General features: G+C 41.1%; 1 protein-coding gene across 5 annotated transcripts in view; it reads right to left on the bottom strand.

Annotated features, from left to right (window-relative positions):
* Positions 1 to 21,961, bottom strand: part of dapk1 (death-associated protein kinase 1) — a 310,534-nt gene that overhangs the window by 148,062 nt on the left and 140,511 nt on the right. For all 5 annotated transcript variants that reach the window (XM_072516716.1, XM_072516717.1, XM_072516715.1 and 2 more), the window contains exons 5-12: positions 16,504 to 16,633; positions 11,949 to 11,997; positions 11,828 to 11,854; positions 8,884 to 9,036; positions 7,693 to 7,738; positions 6,495 to 6,584; positions 5,010 to 5,102; positions 3,950 to 4,069 (exon numbers count right to left, since the gene is read on the bottom strand). In XM_072516716.1, coding sequence (XP_072372817.1) covers positions 3,950 to 4,069; positions 5,010 to 5,102; positions 6,495 to 6,584; positions 7,693 to 7,738; positions 8,884 to 9,036; positions 11,828 to 11,854; positions 11,949 to 11,997; positions 16,504 to 16,633 — 708 coding nt within the window. The remainder of the gene's footprint in view (positions 1 to 3,949; positions 4,070 to 5,009; positions 5,103 to 6,494; positions 6,585 to 7,692; positions 7,739 to 8,883; positions 9,037 to 11,827; positions 11,855 to 11,948; positions 11,998 to 16,503; positions 16,634 to 21,961) is intronic.

Here is a 21,961-nt window from a genome sequence, read left to right as displayed (position 1 = left end):
GTAGTTAGGATCTGGAATGCACTGCCAGTCTGAGAATGTGTGTTGGAAGCAGATTTAAATTGATGCCTTCAAAGGAGAACTGGATGATTATCCAATGAGAAAAATATTGAAGGACAATGGGGAAAAGGAAAAGGAGTGGGACTCGTCCCGAATGGTTGCAGGGGGTTCAGGACTGGCATTTAAACATCCAGGGATTCACAACCTATCGAAAAGACAGGGAGGTGGGCAGAGGGGGCGGGGTTGCCTTGTTAATTAGGAATTAAATTAAATCAATAGCACTAAATGACATAGGGTCAGATGATGTGGAGTCTGTGTGGGTAGAGTTGAGGAACCACAAAGGCAAAAAAACCATAATGGGAGTTATGTACAGGCCTCCTAACGGTGGTCAGGACCGGGGGCACAAAATGCACCACGAAATAGAAAGTGCATGTCAGAAAGGCAAGGTCACAGTGATCATGGGGGACTTCAATATGCAGGTGGACTGGGTAAATAATGCTGCCAGTGGACCCAAGGAAAGGGAATTCATTGAATGTTTACAGGAGGGCTTTTTGGAACAGCTTGTGATGGAGCCCACGAGGGAACAGGCCATTCTGGACTTAGTGTTATGTAATGAGCCAGACTTGATTAAAGATCTTAAAGTAAGGGAGCACTTAGGAGGCAGTGATCATAATATGGTAGAATTCAATCTCCAATTTGAAAGAAAGAAGGTAGAATCAGATGTAAAGGTGTTACAGTTAAATAAAGGTAACTACAGGGGCATGAGGGAGGAACTGACGAAAATCGACTGGGAGCAGAGCCTAGTGGGAAAGACAGTAGAACAGCAATGGCAGGAGTTTCTGGGAGTAATTGAGGACACAGTGCAGAGGTTCATCCCAAAGAAAAGAAAGGTTATCAGAGGGGGGATTAGGCAGCCATGGCTGACAAAGGAAGTTAGGGAATGCATCAAAGCAAAAGAGAAAGCCTATAATGTGGCAAAGAGTAGTGGGAAGTCAGAAGATTTGGAAGGCTACAAAAACAAACAGAGGATAACAAAGAGAGAAATAAGGAAAGAGAGGATCAAATATGAAGGTAGGCTAGCCAGTAACATTAGGAATGATAGTAAAAGTTTCTTTAAATACATTAAAAACAAACGGGAGGCAAAAGTTGACATTGGGCCGCTCCAAAATGACGCTGGTAATTTTGTGATGGGAGACAAGGAAATAGCTGAGGAACTAAATAAGTACTTTGCGTCAGTCTTCACAGTAGAAGACATGAGTAATATCCCACCAATTCCGGAGAGTCAGGGGGCAGAGTTGAATATGGTAGCCATCACAAAGGAGAAAGTGCTAGAGAAACTAAGAGGTCTAAAAATTGATAAATCTCCGGGCCCAGATGGACTACATCCTAGAGTTCTAAAGGAGATAGCTGAAGAAATAGTGGAGGCGTTAGTTGTGATCTTTCAAAAGTCACTGGAGTCCGGGAAAGTCCCAGAGGATTGGAAAATCGCTGTTGTAACCCCCCCTGTTCAAGAAGGGAACAAGGAAAAAGATGGAAAATTATAGGCCAATTAGCCTAACCTCGGTTGTTGGCAAGATTCTAGAATCCATTGTTAAGGATGAGATTTCTAAATTCTTGGAAGTGCAGGGTCAGATTAGGACAAGTCAGCATGGATTTAGTAAGGGGAGGTCGTGCCTGACAAACCTGTTAGAGTTCTTTGAAGAGATAACAAATAGGTTAGACCAAGGAGAGCCAATGGATGTTATCTATCTTGACTTCCAAAAGGCCTTTGATAAGGTGCCTCACGGGAGACTACTGAGTAAAATAAGGGCCCATGGTATTCGAGGCAAGGTACTAACATGGATTGACGATTGGCTGTCAGGCAGAAGGCAGAGAGTTGGGATAAAAGGTTCTTTTTCGGAATGGCAACCAGTGACGAGTGGTGTCCTGCAGGGTTCAGTGTTGGGGCCACAGCTGTTCTCTTTATATATTAACGATCTAGATGACGGGACTGGGGGCATTCTGGCTAAGTTTGCCGATGATACAAAGATAGGTGGAGGGGCGGCTGCAGAAAGATTTAGACAGTTTAGGAGAGTGGTCCAAGAAATGGCCGATGAAATTCAACGTGTGCAAGTGCGAGGTCTTGCACTTTGGAAAAAAGAATAGAGGCATGGACTATTTTCTAAACGGTGACAAAATTCATAATGCTGAAGTGCAAAGGGACTTGGGAGTCCTAGTCCAGGATTCTCTAAAGGTAAACTTGCAGGTTGAGTCCGTAATTAAGAAAGCAAATGCAATGTTGTCATTTATCTCAAGAGGCTTGGAATATAAAAGCAGGGATGTACTTCTGAAGCTTTATAAAGCATTAGTTAGGCCCCATTTAGAATACTGTGAGCAATTTGGGGCCCCACACCTCAGGAAGGACATACTGGCACTGGAGCGGGTCCAGCGGAGATTCACATGGATGATCCCAGGAATGGTAGGCCTAACATACGATGAACGTCTGAGGATCCTGGGATTATATTCATTGGAGTTTAGGAGGTTGAGGGGAGATCTAATAGAAACTTACAAGATAATGAATGGCTTAGATAGGGTGGATGTAGGGAAGTTGTTTCCATTAGCAGGGGAGACTAGGACCCGGGGGCACAGCCTTAGAATAAAAGGGAGTCACTTTAGAACAGAGATGAGGAGAAATTTCTTCAGCCAGAGAGTGGTGGGTCTGTGGAATTCATTGCCACAGAGGGCGGTGGAGGCCGGGACGTTGAGTGTCTTTAAGACAGAAGTTGATAAATTCTTGATTTCTCGAGGAATTAAGGGCTATGGAGAGAGAGCGGGTAAATGGAGTTGAAATCAGCCATGATTGAATGGCGGAGTGGACTCGATGGGCCGAATGGCCTTACTTCCACTCCTATGTCTTATGGTCTTATGGACTAGTTCTTGCAAAGCTAGCATGGGCACAATGGGCTGAATGGCCACTTTCTATGTTGTATCCGTTTCAAGATTCCATGATTGATCCTATGAAATTTACTTTTACATTATTATTTGTAAAATCACACATTAGGTGGAATAATTCACCTGTTGAGACGACATAAAATTAGTTTGATAATATTACACCTTATAATAGAACAATCATGAACTTATCATATAACATGTCTGCTTAAGCCACTGCTGGAACATTGGTTTAATTTCATACTACTGTCGAGTAATCAACAAGCACCTGGAGGATAAATGCTTTTTTAAAAATAGCATTCAAACAATTAGAAAATTCTTATAAAACAATGTTCCGATAAAAAGTTTTGGAGCACAGTATACTGGAAGCAGCAGATTCAAAATCAAAAGCAGCTCGAGCAAGGATGTGCACTCTCACCATTTCCTAGTTTCAGCTCCCAAGCTATTTAACCTTATTGCCTCGGAAATCCAAGTATTTCATTATGATGGCCATCAGTGTGGGGGGAGGATTAAAAGAGACCACTAATTTTGGCAGTAATTTTGTAAAATTTCCCCACAACAATATTAAGAGGACCTAATTCTTTCAATCTGCTCAATTGCCCAGCAGTAACAATCAAATAGAAACTAGACATCCACAGCAGTCAGGGTGTCCTCTTTTATTAATATGAAATTTGCCCTATGCTTTTATGTTAATAAATCAGACAGCTGACAGCATTTTACACAATTTTGCTTACCTTGATAACATGAAATTACTTACAATTACCATTATTACGCTTCAGGAGCCATAAATATCTTGGTTATGCAAGTGTACACGGTGATATAATTTTATGTAACATATACTGTAATATGGTGAAGTTAACTTATCATCTTGCATAGTCTGCCTATTATTCAGTCATTGGATTATGTGAAGATGAAAGTAATAGGCACCTGTTATCCTGAAATCTTGGCAGGAAATAATTTGCAAGCCATTAACAAAACATACAAAAGGATGGAAAGAAGTTACGTTGCTAGGCTGGTTTATTACCTTGTTAGGCTGGTTTATGTCATAATTGGCAAGGGATCCAAGAAGGTGCTGTAAACCGGGAACATTATCATCATTGATAGCGTGAATAATTGCTTTCATTACAAAAGAATCCTCTTCATCCTTATTAAAAGACAAAAAAAAAGAAACTAATCACTTTTGGAAGTCAATCAACAAATAAAGCTGGTCAAAGACTGAACATATGGATAGGAGGAGGGAAGACTACTTATGCTATTTCAAAAATAGCACAATTTATACATAGATAAAACACTGTCAACTACTCGGAATCCTCTGGAAACCTTACTCCAAATTTAATTTTAAAAACAGTGCATTTTAAGTAACGGTGACAGAACTGTGTCCAGCTTTAGCTCTTGGGAGCTACACTGAAATTAAAATTCTACACTGAAATTAAAAGTCAAGGGCTCTAGAGGTTGATTAGCAAGTTGATTCAGTGAGCAGTTACTCCATACAGCCAAGGAAGATATGAGATTCAATCCTGTTCTATGATAAACTAGCTGATATCAGCCAAGGCAGCACCAATGGCCAAACAACAACTTGTGCTTAATGTAATGTCGCAAGGTGCTTCATGGGAATATAATTAGACATAATAATCAAAACTCAGTTGAATATTTTGATCAAAGAGGAAGGTTATAATAAGTGGAAAGCAGACAGGCTCTTTTCCCTATCCTGATTGCAGCCTGTCCTGTGCACAATGTCATCAGTGAAAATAGCCTGTTGAATGACAGAAGAGGAACAGCACAATGGAGTCAATACCACAGTAGGAATTGGTATGAAAATAAAACTGGAGTGACTTTCATAAAAGAAAATGCCTTACATCCCTTTTGGCGTGAAGGTTCAGGTTTGGATTGTACCTTACCAAATGAGCCAGAGTGTAACAACAAGCTACTTTATTATGGGGGAAGGGGTTATAATGGCCAAGCTGGACCCAGCCCACAGCCAGCATGTACTTCTACAAACACACACAACTCTTTCCAATTTCTCACCATCAAGAAAGGAAACAAAAGTCTTCAGCTGTTAAATGGATTTTTGTTCAGGGACTTACCAAAGTGTCCTCACTCCTAGCAACACTCATGTTGCTTCGAGAAAGGAATGATCTCGATAGCCGTTGGCACAATGATATTAACCGCACGGATTGCTGAAGGAAATATATTGCAACAAAATAACGTGTAAACTTCCAGCTCACAAAATATCTAATAGTTTGCAATTACCCAGCAATGATACATAGAACAGATTCTAAATAAATGGAATATTTCAAGCAGTTTTATATCTACTTGTCTAACCTTGCTCATAGGGATTTAAAAAACTCTCTTTCCTTTGGATGAATTTAAAAGCTAAATGATTTCATTATTTAAGGTCATCGGTATCCCTTAAAATTAGGAACTTTTTCCTACATCCATGAACACCAATTTGTCTGTATATGAAAAATTTTTGCTGACATCTTGCCACTAATTGTCTGAGAAAGGCAACTACACTGTGCGAAGCAGAGACCGGCCATTAACCTAAAGTACTTCAGCACTTCCATTATTGGATCTATATGCTCATTCAGAATGATAGATAAATAATTTATTAAAACTGTATTTTCAATTAAATTTTCAATCTTGCCAGTTTGAACAGAAATCACCTAAATAGAAAATGGAAAAAAGCATAAAGTTTGATGTTCAACAGTAGAATTGATGACAATTCTCCTTAACATAAAATATACTTTAAAAAGGGTCAAAGAAATTGGAGATACAGCAAAATAAAAACTAATCCCCAAAAATTGCTAAGAGCGTCAAAGCTAAAAATGCAATCAGCCGGTTAATAATGTGTTTCTACCTTTGTGACGTTAGTTTTTAATTTGCTCAGATCGGATGACAAAAAAACCTCTATACAATTGAGGGGTTTATGTTGACCACAACACATACCAATATCTAACTGAGTACAGCCCCCAGTTGAAGAGTGTCTGTTATTCAGCAAGTGTATGCATTGAATTTGTAACCAGTCAGAAATTCAATGGTTGTTGGCGGGATGCAGCAGAGCCATCTGAGGTAGAACTCAAAAGTAGATTATTAGGGGAGAGTTAAGGAGGCTTGACTAATACTTGACCCATGTTGATCAGAGATCTCAACTGATAAAAGATATCCATTCTCCAGCAATTAAATTGTCCCTCTTGATGGAAGTAATACAGGCAGAAGTTCATTTGTAGACTAGATGGACCAAATTTCACACAAGAATCCTTTGTGCATTTCTACACTTTAGAACTGAATCTTATTTATTGACCAGGACTGGTTTACTCTCTAGTTAAACTCCATCATAGTTTCTGTTCTTATACTTAATTGGCAGTCACTCTAATTTTTTACTAACGTCTTGCTGGAGTGATTTTGCTTGGATTAATCATTTTATTTTGCCATTCTTAATTTGAAATGATGACCTGATTCTGAACTTAACACGGACCAGAAAAAGATATGCAAAGTCACAAACCTTTGACCATTTGCAGAAGTGACCTAATGAAGTTAAGCAAGTAAATGGCAGTTACAAATCCTCATACCTTCCATTTCCTGCGGGCTGCAAATTTCTTGAACTTTTCCATATTTACAGCAGACGCTTTTCTGCTGAGAGCCTGCTGACTGTCCTTTGGCTGAAGTGTCAAAAAAGTAAAGTTACTAAAGACCTTTTGAGTCAAAAATAAATGCAATGGTGAGCATTGTAATTTCTGCACAGCAGTGACACACACCCGAGTAGACAGTGGAACCATCTTATGCCAGTTAGAACAGCAGAGCTGTGGACATGGTGAACAGTGGTACAATCACCAACGCCATTTCTCGGCTGATCAACACAAGTTTCCCTTCCCTCCTTTCTGTAGCTCATTGAGCCTGGTGGCAAAATGATGAGAGCTGGAGTTCTAACGGCAATTGACACATTTAGCTCAGGAGCTTAAGGTTCCATCAACCGACTGCCACCCGAGCAAGACTGTACCAAAATAAGATTTGATGTTTTGACCCCAGAATCTGTCCTAATTGTACAACCTCTTCACAAATTATCTGCACATGCACTTAAAGTTTAAGTATATGCTGATATTGCGATTTGATTTTGGGTCATTATCTCACCAAGACATGAAATAGATGCCATTGTTTTTAATGTAATAAAAAAAACTGGTCGACATTCAGATGCAACTCATGTTACAATGTCTCAAAAAATAAAGTTTCTAAATAAAGGGAGTAAGATGTTGAAAGGTCCTTGATTAGAAATGTATCACTGCATTTGATTAATTCGTTTCCCAGGGTGGGGTCCCCCCACCCGCTCCGCAGTGTTTTCCAGCGACGAGGCAGCTGGCCATTGGCAGGTAGTGAGGTTTTCTGGTCCCGGCAATGTCGAGGGGATTTTGAGTGGCTCGCACCCTCCATCACTGGGGAACCAGACAATCCTGCCGGTGGGAAGGGCTGGAAAATGCCACCGCCAGTTTTCTTATTCAAGTGTGCCTGAATGTAATATTGTGAATAGATACGCACAGGCTACAGGTTAATTCTTAATCCATGGGAAAAAGAATTCCTGATTTAAATAGTAGATAATGCAATGGATAATTACATTTGTTTTGTGTAGAAAACAGACAGACGATTAAGTTTCAAAAATTTCTTTAAACTTAGGTGCCATAATTGATTCAAAAAAAAGGGACCCGAGGTGTATGCCCTATCCCCCCCATTTATATTTTTATACTGACATTATCAATAAATATTAAATAAGCACACCTTGATCCATGGATGCTGTAAACTATCTTGAATAGTCATTCTTTTCCTATTGAAGGCATATTACAAAAGTAAAATATACAATTAAAAGCACTGCAGAAATCAAATACAAAATAAAACCCTACTGCCTACAGGAGCATCTCAATCTACTGCTTTCCAGGCTGCCATGAGAGTCCTTTAGTTTACTTTACATACATAATAATTTCAAGTGTAGCATTAAGAATTGTGTGGTGCATAAACAGAGTATAAAAAAGGGCACAAGTCAACAGGATATAATTACGGTTCACAGAATGATGGTTAAGTGTAGCAACCATTTAGTGCTCGCTTCCTTTCATCCGCATTTAACTTTTTCTTTCTTTCTGAGGGCGGAGAGGTTGAAAACGTGAACTTCCATTATTGTAAATCTTTTTTTTTTAAATTTAGAGTATCCAATTCATTATTTTCCAATTAAGGGGCAATTTAGCGTGGCCAATCCATCTACCCAGCCCATGTTCACCGTCAGAGGGAACGGCGATGTGGGCGGAAAACACGAGAATCAGGAAACATGATTCTCTCCGGAGAGATAGTGTTTCCCAATTTTCCATGCCCTTTGTTGGTGATGTCACGATAAATATGATTAGCCAGTTCCACAGCTCTCGACCAGGGAACATCCTGATGAATCTTCTCTGCACTCTGTTCTCGTGCAATCACATCCTTCCTACAGTGTGTTGACCAGAACTGCACACAGTACTCTAGCTGTGGCCCAACAAGCATTTTATACAGCTCCATCATAACTTACCTGCTCTTATATTCTATGCCTCAGCTAATAAAGGTAAATATCCCACGTGCCCTCTTAACCACCTTATTTACCTGTCCTGCTGCCTTCAGGGATCTATGTACATGCATCCCAAGGCTCCTCTGGTCCTCTGTACTTCCTAGAGTTCTACCATTCATTGTGTATTCCCGTGCCTTGTTAGTCCTCCCAAAATGCATCACCTCACACCTTTCAGCGTTAAATTCCATTTTCTACTATTCTGCCCATCTGACAAGATCTGGAGTGAAAACTGGTCTGTGCAGATGGAGAGCTACACACCACAGAACCATCCCACAGCTAAGCAATTAGAATCTTCAATGTTCCTTTTTTTAAAATTAGAGTGCATCCACAATTAAAGTACAATAAAGTAACATTTTTTTAAAAGTGCATTGAAGACCTACTTGGGATCTTTGACAAGGAGTTTCCGGATAAAGTCTTTTGCCAAGCCACTTGTATTCTTGAAAAACTCCTCATCAAATTCATAATTCACAGCTGAAACATTGGCCAATGTTTCTTGTTTAGAGTCACCCAAGAAAGGTGATGCACCACTCAAGCTAGTTAAAAGAAAACAATTAAAATTGCAGAACATATAACAGGTGATAAATGCTGTGGATAAAACACACTGTAAAACAAACTAAATGAGTGGCTTTCTTTTCTGGTAATACCATTGTAAAGGTTTGAGCCCATCTCCACAAGACAGAAAATCATGTTGTATAACTCTGCTATGTGTACAGCCTCCAGTTCCGAGTGACACAAATTTAACTTAAATCATACATTATTAGCACAAGAAATATTATTGCCATTGTTTAAATCTGATGAAATGAAGGTTGCTTTTATTTTATTATTATGAGACCAAGGACGGGATTTCCTGTGCGACCCCCCGCAAAACAGGCAGCCTGTCATTGGCCAGCGGCGGGATCTTCTGGTCCCGCCATTGTCAAAGGGGTTGAATGCACCCCTTGCAGGACCAGGTTAACCTGCTGACGTGAACGCCTGGAAAGTTTGGCCCAATTGTTGGCATTTCCTGTAAAAGGCTCTGTTTGAGACCCAATTCCATCTTGTCTGGTTCTTGTACTCCCACGTCTTGCTTAGTCATTCAAAAACATGCTTAAATTAACTTCAAACAAAAATACCAGGTCTTTTAAGTTCATTTGAATTAGCCACAGGTAGAAATAGATAGTGCAATCATGCAATCCTGCTTAAAAATGGCAACATTACGAGCTACAAATGCAGTTGTCAGTCATTAATTATTTCTTTTACATTGTAGAAACACTCCAACAGTACAGAAAAATATTTCAAAGCATTTATAAGAGAAGATTTGTTTGTCCTAGTTTCCCTGCTGTTCTCCTCCTTCCTGAAGGCACTGATTTCTCATTCCTTTACTGGAGTACAGTTCACAACACTGGGATTTCCTGGTATTTTGTCCAAGTGGTAATTCTTCATGTGTGAGTCTAGACAGCAAGTACTGGCTGACTGCCTAAATGTGGGAAGCACCACAGCTGACCAGATGGTTACTTTTGGGCAGCTACCAGCAAGGATCGCGGAATGAATAATCAGCCGTCAGAAGCTGGACCAAGTTTCCTTCACTAATCCAGGGAAGAATTTCCTTAATTAATTCAGGGCATTGAGACCAACAGCAACATTCCGGAGTCCACCTGGTCAAGGTTAAAACAGCAAGGGAACTGAACCTGGGACCTCCTTAATCTGTACAGCTCAGCTATTCACAACCCTTATCAGCCGATCACACAAGGGAAAATGTATAGCATAATATATTTTATACTTCTTAAGTTACCTGAAAAGTAATTTTAACTTGCTGCATAAAATGATCTGCTCATTCCCTCATGTTTCCAGTGGCTTGGCCAGTGACAGCACCCACAGCAATTGTGGCCTTACTTTCTGGAATCTTTTCCCCTTGCCTTCAGCTTCAAATTTCAGCTCTGGCCTCACTTTTTGTTACTTCCCCTAACCTTTCTCCCAAATCTTGCTGAGTGACTCAATTTTATTGCCCATGTGAAATTTCTACATTAAAAAGGAACAATACAAAACTGTTGTTATATAATGCAGATTATAAATCAATCATCCAATTTTAAACATTCCATTATATTTCAGTAATACAATGCATTGCGAGAGGTCACCAGTGCATAGATATCCATAGAAGGAAGGGCTGGCAGTAGCTGCAATTTGGATAGGTTTCCACACTTTAACAGATTGGAAGTGTCTTTCTTTTATCATAGATCATAGACATGTCATCTCCTTGAATCATATCATCATAGAATTTACAGTGCAGAAGGAGGCCATTCAGCCCATCGAGTCTGCACCGGCTCTTGGAAAGTGCACCCTACCCAAGGTCAACACCGCCACCCTATCCCCATAACCCAGTAACCCCACCCAACACTAAGGGCAATTTTGGACACTAAGGGCAATTTATCATGGCCAATCCACCTAACCCGCACGTCTTTGGACTGTGGGAGGAAACCGGAGCACCCGGAGGAAACCCACGCACACACGGGGAGGATGTGCAGACTCCGCACAGACAGTGACCCAAGCCAGAATCGAACCTGGGACCCTGGAGCTGTGAAGCAATTGTGCTATCCACAAGGCTACCGTGCTGCCCTCAAGAAATGGGGATGTTTGTTGATGATTATACAATGTTCACCATTTAATAATAATAATCACTTATTGTCACAAGTTGGCTTCAAAGAAGTTACTGTGAAAATCCCCTAGTCGCCACATTCCGGCGCCTGTTCGGGGAGGACAGTGCAGGAATTGAACCCGTGCTGCTGGCATTGTTCTGCATTACAAGCCAGCTGTTTAGCCCACTGTGCTAAACCAGCCCCTTAATGTTCTTTCTTCTCTCCATACTTTCCTCCCTCAAATAACAGCAAAAAAAATGTAGATCATGAAAAACTATCAACTTTAAATGGGAACTCAGCCTAAAACGTAATTGGAAGTAATGCTGGATCACCAACTGCACTACTCATCAGTTTTAAAAAGAATTGCAATTATCACAAAATGCAATTGTGCATGGGCATTTCTGTTTATTTAGTCCTTCAACCAATTATAGAAGGCAAATAAAAAATCCACAACCCAATCACAAGTTTTGAATGTGCCTTTTGAGAATTTCAATTAATTATATACACGTTTTTGAAAACTATTCGTGAGCAAGTGATGTTAGGGTAATTTCAGACACTCCAAGGCACTGACATTATGGCATCATCATCAGTTATGTTACTGTGCCAGCGTATGAATGGGGGGAGCATGGTGGCTTTTGACAGATACTTTCCACATAACAATACACGAACAGCTGTGAGAAAAGGAACATCTGTTTAAAAGTGTAATACTTACAGAATGTAGGTTATGACACCAATACTCCTGAAACACATGAAACAACAGTGTTTATATGTTTCTGCAAATAGTTTAAAAACCATGTCCAAAAGTTCTGTTCACATAGTTTGTCCACACTCACCACAAATCAGCCTCGAGACCAAGGGGTTCATAGTTCACAATTTCTGGAGCTACAAAATAAAAGAAAATTCACAAAATCTAAAATATTGCTTGTTATGGTTAACAGGATTTATTTTAAATTCTTTATCGATTGTCACCACTGCCATTTCCCATTTTTTCTTTTGGCTAGCAAGGTAGGATTATCCTACATAAATCAATATATAGAATTCTCATCAGTTAACAAGGTGCATCTGTATTCCTCACCTCTATCCCGACCTCGCGTTTAAGTGAAATTTCCCCTTTGATAAGAGCTGTCCTCACGGTTCTTTCAAAGTCAGGTCCTGTGAACTACTTTCATTGTGAGGCAGCTGCGGTGTTTGCAACCATTATTTCTTAGTTTATGCTTTTTCTTTGTCACAATTTTTAAAAAAAATATCAACATCTTTTGAATTTGGCTGCTACACATATGAACATTTTTTTTCCAATGCACATGCAGTGTTTAATAACAATACAAGGATATTTTACTGCACCAAAACTGCAAATTTACCATTTGGACTTTGGTCATAATTGATGAGCAATCCTGGTCATTTTAACTAAAGAAATCAACTCAATCATTTGACTTAACCTTTCAAAGGAAAACAATTTAACATGCTAAAAGTGGCACAGCACAATTGGTGGTCACTCTGTGCACAAGTATAAAAACTACATAATTATAGAAATTTAAGGAATGTAAATGTTACATCAAATACAGAATTGTATTTTTTTTTTTTTAAAGCCCTTTGGAAACATATGTGCTTCTGTAATAGAAAACATTTTTTCAAATTGTTTGGGAGAAAATTATGAAACAATCCTCCTTCCCAAATTTCTTCCATCCTTTCCTGAAGATATTGAACATAGTGGGCTGGATTCTCCGTCCCGCCAGCTCTGTTTTCCGGCGCAGCGTGCCCCCGCGGGCACCGGGATCCTCCATTCCAGCAGTCGGCCAATGGGGTTTCCCATTGTGGCCATCCCACACCGTCAGGAAACCCGCGGGCATGTGTGTGCTGCCAGCGCAGCGGAGGAACCACCGACGGAGAATCTCGCAGAGAAAGAGGCTCTTTAGCCCAACAGGTCCATGCTAGTGTTTATGCTCCACTCAGGTCCTCACACTCTTTCTCTGAACCAATCGACATCTTCTATTCTGTGCCCTTCATATATGTTTATCTAGTTTCCCCTGAAGTAGTAGTCATCTCAACTACTCATGTGGGAGCTAGTTTCACATTTGAACCATTATCTGGATAATAAAGTTCCTCCTGAAACTCCCATTCTATATATTAATGCTGACCTAATATTTTTGGTCCTAGTTCTGGTCTCCACAGATCTTCAATACATTTATCCTATCAAATCATTTCATCTTGAAGACCTTTATACTGTCACCCCCTCAATCTCTATCCAAAAAAGAGTCCGAGCCTCTTCCATTTATTTTTCCTCTTTCATTTTTCATGATAGGAGCAATCGTTTTCTTTTAGTATCATTCTGGTAGATCTTTTTCCAACTTCCCTCACACAGCCTCTGTATTCTTTTCAAAATAAGATCACCAGAACTGTTCACAGTACTCCAAATGTTCTGTACAAACTTAACATAACTTCTCTGCCTTTTAATTCTATCCCACTAGAAATGAGCCCAAGTGATTCATCTGCTCTCCTAGCTTATTTAGAAAGTATTTTCTATTGAGTATGTGGCCTCCTTATTCTTCTTACAAAAACGTACCATCTATCACTTGCTTTGGGGGGGGGGGGGGACTGTTGCCAAACAATTCAACGGTATCTTGATCATTGGCTGTCATCCATGCAGGAGTCGAGACAGTGAATTACAGCAGGCCAGTCAACCATGGAAACGTCCTGTTCTCATTCACTGTTTTTCACTCCTTGCTAGCTTAGGGGCATGAAGGCCAAGTATAAGGAAGGCCCTTCCCCATTGTAGCTGAGATCAGCTAACATGTTACAGAATAAGGATCAAACCTGGGACTTTCCTGTATCACCTTTGCACTGGCTAGTACACTTACCAACTAAACTGTTAGGACACTCTTTAAATAATTTATTTGAACTGCAATATTCCACATTAGAAACATAGAAATGCTAACAAAAGAGTAAGAAATTTTCACTACTTTCTACCGAACTCCAGAAAACCAGCTGGTGAAAGATAGAACCAAAGCTAATTTTTACACATTTCCATATTTAGAGTTACACATTACAAGTATACACCGCCTAACTCAATCACCGCAGTTTCAGTCTGTGTTTATTCATTGGGATTCGAGTGAACCACCACATACAATTAACACAAATAATATACATATACAATGAATACTCTTGAACATAAAGAGTACCAAAACCTCAAGGCTTTTCAAAGAATTCATGCTCTCACATTGATGCTTTTTAATTTATGCATTAGATTCTCCATGACTCGCACCACCTTTAACGGAAGCAAAATTGGATCCCAAACCTAACTACTGCTTGGAAACAGAGAATTGGAGAAAGAGATACTAAGAGGTTATTGTTCCCTTCCAATTTTCCTTCTTTCTGTTCTATACCTTCATTGGATTGTCACCAGCTAAAGAAGAACTAGAACAGGAACACCAGGTCAGGAGCAGGCCATGTGGCTGTCATAGAATCATAGAATTTACAGTGCAGAAGGAGGCCATTCGGCCAAACAAGTCTGCACCGGCCCTTCGAAAGAGCACTCTACCCAAGCCCACATCTCCACCCTATCCCCACACCTCCACCCCATCCCCGTAACCCCACCGAACCAATCTTTTTGGACATGAAGGGCAATTTAGCAGAGCCAATCCACCTAACCTGCACATCTTTGGACTGTGGGAGGAAACTGGAGCACCCGGAGGAAACCCACGCAGGCATGGGGAGAACGTGCAGACTCCACACAGACAGTGACCCAAGCCGTGAATCGAACCTGGGACCCTTGAGCTGTGAAGGAACTGTGCTAACCACTGTGCTGCCCTGTCGAGCCTGCTCCTCCATTCAATTAGAACAAAGCTGATCATCTCCCTCAATGCCACTTTCCCACACTATCCTCACATCCCTTGATGTCATTAATATCCAGAAATCGACTGATTTCGCTCTTGAACATGCTCAATGATTGAGCTTATACAGCTCCCTGGAATTATCACCACCCTCGATGAAGATATCCCTTTTCATCTCAGTCTTAAATGACTGGCGTCTTATGCTGTGATTGCATCCCCTGGTTCTAGACTCAACAGCCAGTGGAAAGATCAGCTCTACATCCACCCTGTCACACCCTCTATGATTTTTTAAAGTTTCAATGAGATTGCCTCCCTCACTTATCCTTTCTTAGATAAGGAGACAAAAATGTACCTAACACTCCACCTTGCCACGGCTCTTTACAATTGCAGCAAGACATTTTAATAATAATAATAAATAATAATAATAGCTTATTGTCACAAGTAGGATTCAATGAAGTTACTGTGAAAAGCCTCTAGCCGCCACATTTCGGCGCCTGTTCGGGGAGACCGGTACGGGAATTGAACCTGCGCTGCTGCCTTGTTCTGCATTACAAGCCAGCTGTTTGGCCCACTGTGCTAAACCAATTTTACTCCTGTACTCAAACCCCCTCCCCCCCCCCCCTCCCCCCCAAAGTCACTATAAGGTCATTAAAAGCACACTGTAGGCAGCATGGTGGCGCAGTGGTAGCACTGCAGTCTCACGGCGCCGAGGTCCCAGGTTCGGTCCCGGCTCTGGGTCACTGTCCGTGTGGAGTTTGCACATTCTCCCCGTGTATGCGTGGGTTTCGCACCCACAACCCAAAGATGTGCAAGGTAGGTGGATTGAACACGCTAAATTGACACTTAATTGGAAAAAATTAAAATGGGTACTCTAAATTTAAAACAAAAAGCACACTGTAAGCATATTGCATTCCTCCTCGACCCTCAGCCCACAACGTCTGCCTGGGATCTTGAAAGTGAGATTACAAACAGCTCCTCAGCCACCACCACTGCCAATCTGCGACAAGTCTTTCTTCTACTCCCAACCCTATGCAAAGGATGGCCTTAAACAATGGTACGGACATCATCAATCCTTATCTCTGCTATCTTGGGGGTTTAAACAAGCTGCAGGAGACAAGTTCTAGATAGAAAGTTCCTATGTTACGATTGTCTCCAAGTCAAGTACAATATAACAAGTGTGAAGGAGGCACCATATAACAGGTAGAACGCACAGAAGCCTGCATGTATAGCCTGACACCTATATCCTACCCTATAGCAGCAAGAGCATTCTCACTGTAATACATTGCGAACAATGTCCACCCATACTTAAACCTAAGGTTTTAACCTTTAGTTAAATTATTCTGATCCTCAATCAGTGGGCTGTTTCAACATGTGCCATCAACCCCATTAAGGTATATAATCTTCCTACAAATACTGTATGATAAAACTATACAGTAGTTTCACGAAATGCATGCATTTACCTCAAAGAAAGTTTTTAAAAATCACTACGAGTAGTGAAAAGCAAGTATTCAAAACTATAAGTAACTAAGCTGATTTCAGATAAGTCTTGAAAGATACCTACCGACAAACTCTGGAGTTCCAAAGATGTTTTTAAATTCATTCTCAAAATCTATTTCATGAGCCAAACCAAAGTCAATGAGCTTAATCCGAGGTTTGGGTGACTTTTTATCCAGCAACATAATGTTTTCAGGCTGCAGGAGAGAGAAAGGATGTGGAAGGAATTTGTACGTTAATCGGTTCTCAATTAATGAAGCAAAACACAGACAGCAGGAAAGAATTATTTTAAAAATGTAATTAAAGCTTGGTATTCTACACAATACTATTTGAAGTTAACAGTTTATTCAGATGTGAACAGAAAGGTTAAATAAATTGTTTACTACAGTTCTTAGCTGACTAACGTTATTTCTAACAAAGATTGCCTGCTTTGTTGCAAGATACATTTGTTTTTACAACTCAGAAATAATCTGCTGCCACATTTATTTGGTTATAAAATCCACCTGGTTGATCAGCACATATAAAGGATGCACAGAATTTTTTTCTTGCATTGAACATGACAACAGCTCCTGGGTATGGTTCTAGCAATGGCAACAGTAGCTCTCCATTATGTCGCTCAATCCACTGTCCTTACACACAAAAAACCAGACAGTTTACGTACCACCACAGAATTGGGCAATATGGGGTGGCAGTATCAGAGCACTGTCCAATTCAGTCCTCATCTTGTGTCCACATAATATTTCAGCATGGATCAATTGAGCAATGAAAAGAGCCACTCCTCCATTGATCAGAACCGTCAAGTCAAAATGTGTGCTATTGCTGCTCTGACTGAAACACAGGTTAAATCTTGATCTCCCAGCATAGCAAGACTCAGTACCAGACACAACAATACAGCTTTTAGCACAGGACTGCACAACTTGTTGAAAAGTTGCAACACAGCAAACGTATTCTTCTTTTCAAATCTTTGTTAACCGAAGAGGAACTTGGTAACAGTGGCCATTCAGCCCCTCAAATCTGTTCTGTCATTCAATTAATCAAGGTTGATATGTACCATGTGCATTTCCATTACAGTGTAATTTCCTTCAGCTCTTCAGCATTTTGTATATCTTTTTTCTTTAAATCTGCTTTGATGGAACTAGTTTGGGTTTTCCCCCCCCACAGAATACATATAATTTTGGCAAAAATGCAATATTGGCATTAAGACCCTGACACCAATTATTTGGTAGCAGCAGCAGAATTGCTCATTCTAGTCCTTTAGATTGTTAATACATACAGGTGCACAGTTGCCTGCGTTTCCCCCCCCCCTCCCATAATATAAACTAACCATATCCCATCACCGCCCAACAGCTAACGGTGACCAACTCTTTAAAATGCATTGTGAACGGCCACCATCTACAGTAAAACACGTGCACCAACCCTCTCGTGGTGAACTTGACCTTCTCCAGGTGCTCCATCAGGTCACCCAGCCACCCCGAGGTGCTTGGTGGTATAGTCGACCATCAGCCTAAGAGGATCCGCCACCTTGCCAAAAGCGAGGTAAAGGCCAGAGCGTCTGCTCCAGCCCCCGAACGTAGCCCTGGTACATCTAAGACCCCAAAAACCGCAACCAGTGGGCAAGACTTCAACCCCATGTTCAGTATTTTTTTTTTTTAATTTAGAGTGCCCAATTCATTTTTTTTCCAATTAAGGGGCAATTTAGCAGGCCAATCCACCTACTCTGCACATCTTTGGGTTGTGGGGCGAAACCCACGCAAACACGGGGCGAATGTGCAAACTCCACACGGACAGTGACCAAGAACCGTGATCGAACCTGGGACCTCGGTGCCGTGAGGCAACAGGGCTAACCCACTGCGCCACCGTGCTGCCCTCCCATGTTCAGTATTATTGTCATGGTATCAAAAAAATAAAAGGACCACCGGAAGCCCATCAGTTTTGAGCGCGACCAGAACGTGTGCGCATGTCTGCCGGTCCCCTTGAACACCGACCGCATCTATCCTCCACCCCATTAAAAAAACGGCTTATTCTAGTCTTCGTGAGGTGTGCTCAAAACACGACTTTTAGCTGAAAGAGATTCAGCCTCACACAGGATGAGGTCACGTTCACCCTCCTCAGTGCCACACTCCAAACCTCCTCCTCCACCAATGGGCCTAGTTCTTCTCCCCACTTTGCCTTCACTCAACCAAGCCCGTCTCCTCCCCCACTATCCGCTGGTATATACTTGACATGTTGGTCACCTCTGCCACCGAGCAGGGCAAAATCCGCTCCAGCAAGGTAGAAGGCTGCTTCACTGGGAAGGCAGGATTAAGTGCCCTTTGACCCAGCTACGGACCTGGAGATACCTGAACCCATCAGCGTCAGTAAGCCCATATTTCTCCTTCAGCTCCCCCAGGTTCGCAAACCGACTTTCTAGAAATAAAGCTCCTACCTTTTCCAACCCCTTCAATTTTCCATTCCTTAAACCTTACATCCAGCCTAGCAAACTCGAATAACTGGTTTGCACAAATGGGAGCAACCTTGAGGCAGCCTTCAAATTGAATTATTGACGGAGCTGCCTCCAAATTTTTAACATGGCTACTACCACCGGGTTAGTCGAGTGTTTCTTCGGCACCAACGGGAGCAGAGCCATTAGTGCCGTTCCCAGGCACACCCCCCTCAGACTCTGCCTCCACCCAGACCTACAACTCTTCTGATCGCCGCACCATTCCAGCACCGTTTCAGTATTAGCTACCCAATAATAATATTGAAAGTTTGGCCAGGCCAAGCCCCCTGCTTGTTTCTCCCTCTGAAGCACCGTCTTCCTGATCCTCGAGCCCTTACCCACCCAAATAAACCCAGTCACAAGCCAGTCAATCTTTCTGAAAAGCACTTTGGACAGGAACACCGGGAGGCACTGGAATAGAAATTTAAAAATCGGCAAGATATTCATCTCAACCGATTGTAATCGGTCCGGCAGATTAGTTGAGTTCCGTCTTGACCTTCCCCATCAGATTTGTATAGTTCAACCTCTGGAATTTCCCCCAGTCCCTTGTTATCTGGACCCCCAGATACCGAAAACTACTTCCTGGTAACCAGAACAGTAACCCCGTAAATCCCCCCCCCCCCCCCCTCCGCCCCGATGCCTCACCTCAAAGTACTCACTCTTTCCTATATTTAGTTTATAGCCAGAAAAAAGCCCAAAACGCTGCAAGATGCCCATAATGTTTCCCACTGACGCTTCCAGATTGCTAACATATAACAGCAAATCGTTGACATATTGCGAGACCCAATGCTCCATCCCTCCTCTAACTATCCCCTCCCAAGTTTTCGAAGCCCTCAGCGTCATGGCCAGTGGCTCTATTGCAAACGCAAATAATAAAGGCGACATCGGGCATCCTGCCAAATACTCCGGTATAAATTCTTTTGCTTTTAATAATTTACTATTCAGCAATGATAGTATCAAACTTTAGAACTGTGCAGATGGTACAGTAGGATTAGCAAATAAATTTAATTCTCGGGTGGTTGAACTGACCACTGCTTTATTTCCTTCCTTCTGCAATTTGTACAGCACGTAGAAGTGGTAAAACATTCTCACTTGCACTTCCCAGATATTTGATGACAGGATATATCATGTGACTAGTAGAAAAACAAATATTTCCAGTGCTGCAGTTCCTATTGATTTAGGTGATTTGGCTGCAGTTCAGAACACACAAACAAATCTGCACAATATCCTTTTACACACACATTAGTCTTATAACACACGCGTTTTATTTTCCAGTAATCGAACTGAAAACACAGACAACAGTTCCCATTGCTCAATCATTTATCATTATATTCGTGCACCTGTGCTATTTCTACATCGGTTTTCCAACACCATCAGCAAAGTTGCCACAAATTGATCGATAACCAAAATAAAAATATTCTGACAAATTGAACAACCTACAAAATACACCTTTCAAACAAATTGGGACAAATGGGGTTATCACGCTTTACAAGACTGTCCAAACCACAACTGTATTTTGATTTGCTCATGCATAGATTACTTTAAAAAAATGTAAAGATTTGAATACATTTTAAAACAAACAACTGGATCTGCCATGTCACTGCGCTTGTGCGACAGGCACACTGGACTATATGTTCATTAGGGCAGGCTGTGGGTGGTAGGTTCAGGTGGAAGCTCTTGCTGGATGTTCGGGTGAAGGTGAACTTGTAAGAGAAAAATGAATAACATTTTTAACCTGCTCACAGAAAGCAGGCGGAATCACCTAGGATTATGAAGGTCAGGACACCTCTATACCACTGAGAGTTGCAGGTTTTAATTTATTTTATTCCACAGAGAATGTGATGATCCACTCAACTCAAAATTTCCACCATTTAAACCAACACGACTTTGCATAGCTTGAAGGTTAGGTGAACTCTATTTTGCTACAGCGTGATTAAGTTGGACTTTTATTGGCAGTGTGACTTGGAACAAAACAAAGCTCAGGGAGAAAGGTTTTAAGCTATTTAGTTGACGACTAACGAAAGCGGGAAACCAAATGAGTCAATGACAAAAACCTACAAGAGGTTTAAACATTTAACCAATGACAATATTTGAATGCTCAAGTTCGAGGTAAAGAAATGGAAGAAGTCAATTTAACTCTACTACAGGGTACTGTGAAACAGGAAGATGCAATTATTAATCTAAGAGTCTGCTTACCCAAGATAGGGGTCAGATTTAAAACAAATGATTAATAATGAAATATTGCTGCAAAGATCTGATTAAAACCTAAATAAAACCCTGTCTTTTCTCTCTTCCCCAAATATCATCCATATGGGAATAAAGTTGTATGATCAGTTACAAACCTAGCAAGTTACGGCCACCTTTGACACTATGAGTTTAAAGATGCAAAACTGAATAGTTTTGAAACAGAAGTATCATTAATATGGCATCTCCAGACACACTCACTGATGCAATACAGGGATGCCATCCTTTTATTGGGAGTATTCCTGGATGTTTGATCATGAAATATTTGATCACCTCTCACTTGCCCACTTAGCAAACATTGAAGGTTGAGGCCACTGAGTATCTTTGCTCATGGTTTTGTGCCAACTGTTATAGGTGCTTGGGGACAGGGATAGGCCATTCTGCCCTTCAAGTTTGTTTGATCTGTCACAATTAGATCATGGCTACGCAATATCACAACCACATTTATCGGTCTTTGCTCCATTTTTCTTGCTATCCTTTGCAACCAAATTTTTTTTAATTGGCTCAGCAGCCACAGCCTTTTGAGACAGAGAGTTCAAGTTTCCCACTACCCTTTGGCTGGGGGGGGGGGGGGGGGGGGGGAAGAAGAGAGAGAGAGAGAGAAGAGAAAGATTTACTTCCTTATTCTGGATTCTCTCACTTAAAAAACGTAGTTTCACTGTATCTACCCTACTGAATCTCAATCATTTCTCATATATCATTTAGATCATACTGAAGGGAATACAAGCCATGTTTATGCAACCTGTCCCCAAAGTTTAGATTTTAAGCCCCCATGTTATCCTGGTGAGCCTGTGTAGTACCC

Source organism: Scyliorhinus torazame, chromosome 9, assembly GCF_047496885.1.
Source record: "Scyliorhinus torazame isolate Kashiwa2021f chromosome 9, sScyTor2.1, whole genome shotgun sequence".
Classification (NCBI taxonomy): Eukaryota; Metazoa; Chordata; class Chondrichthyes; order Carcharhiniformes; family Scyliorhinidae; genus Scyliorhinus; species Scyliorhinus torazame.
This window is presented reverse-complemented; position numbering and strand designations above follow the sequence as displayed.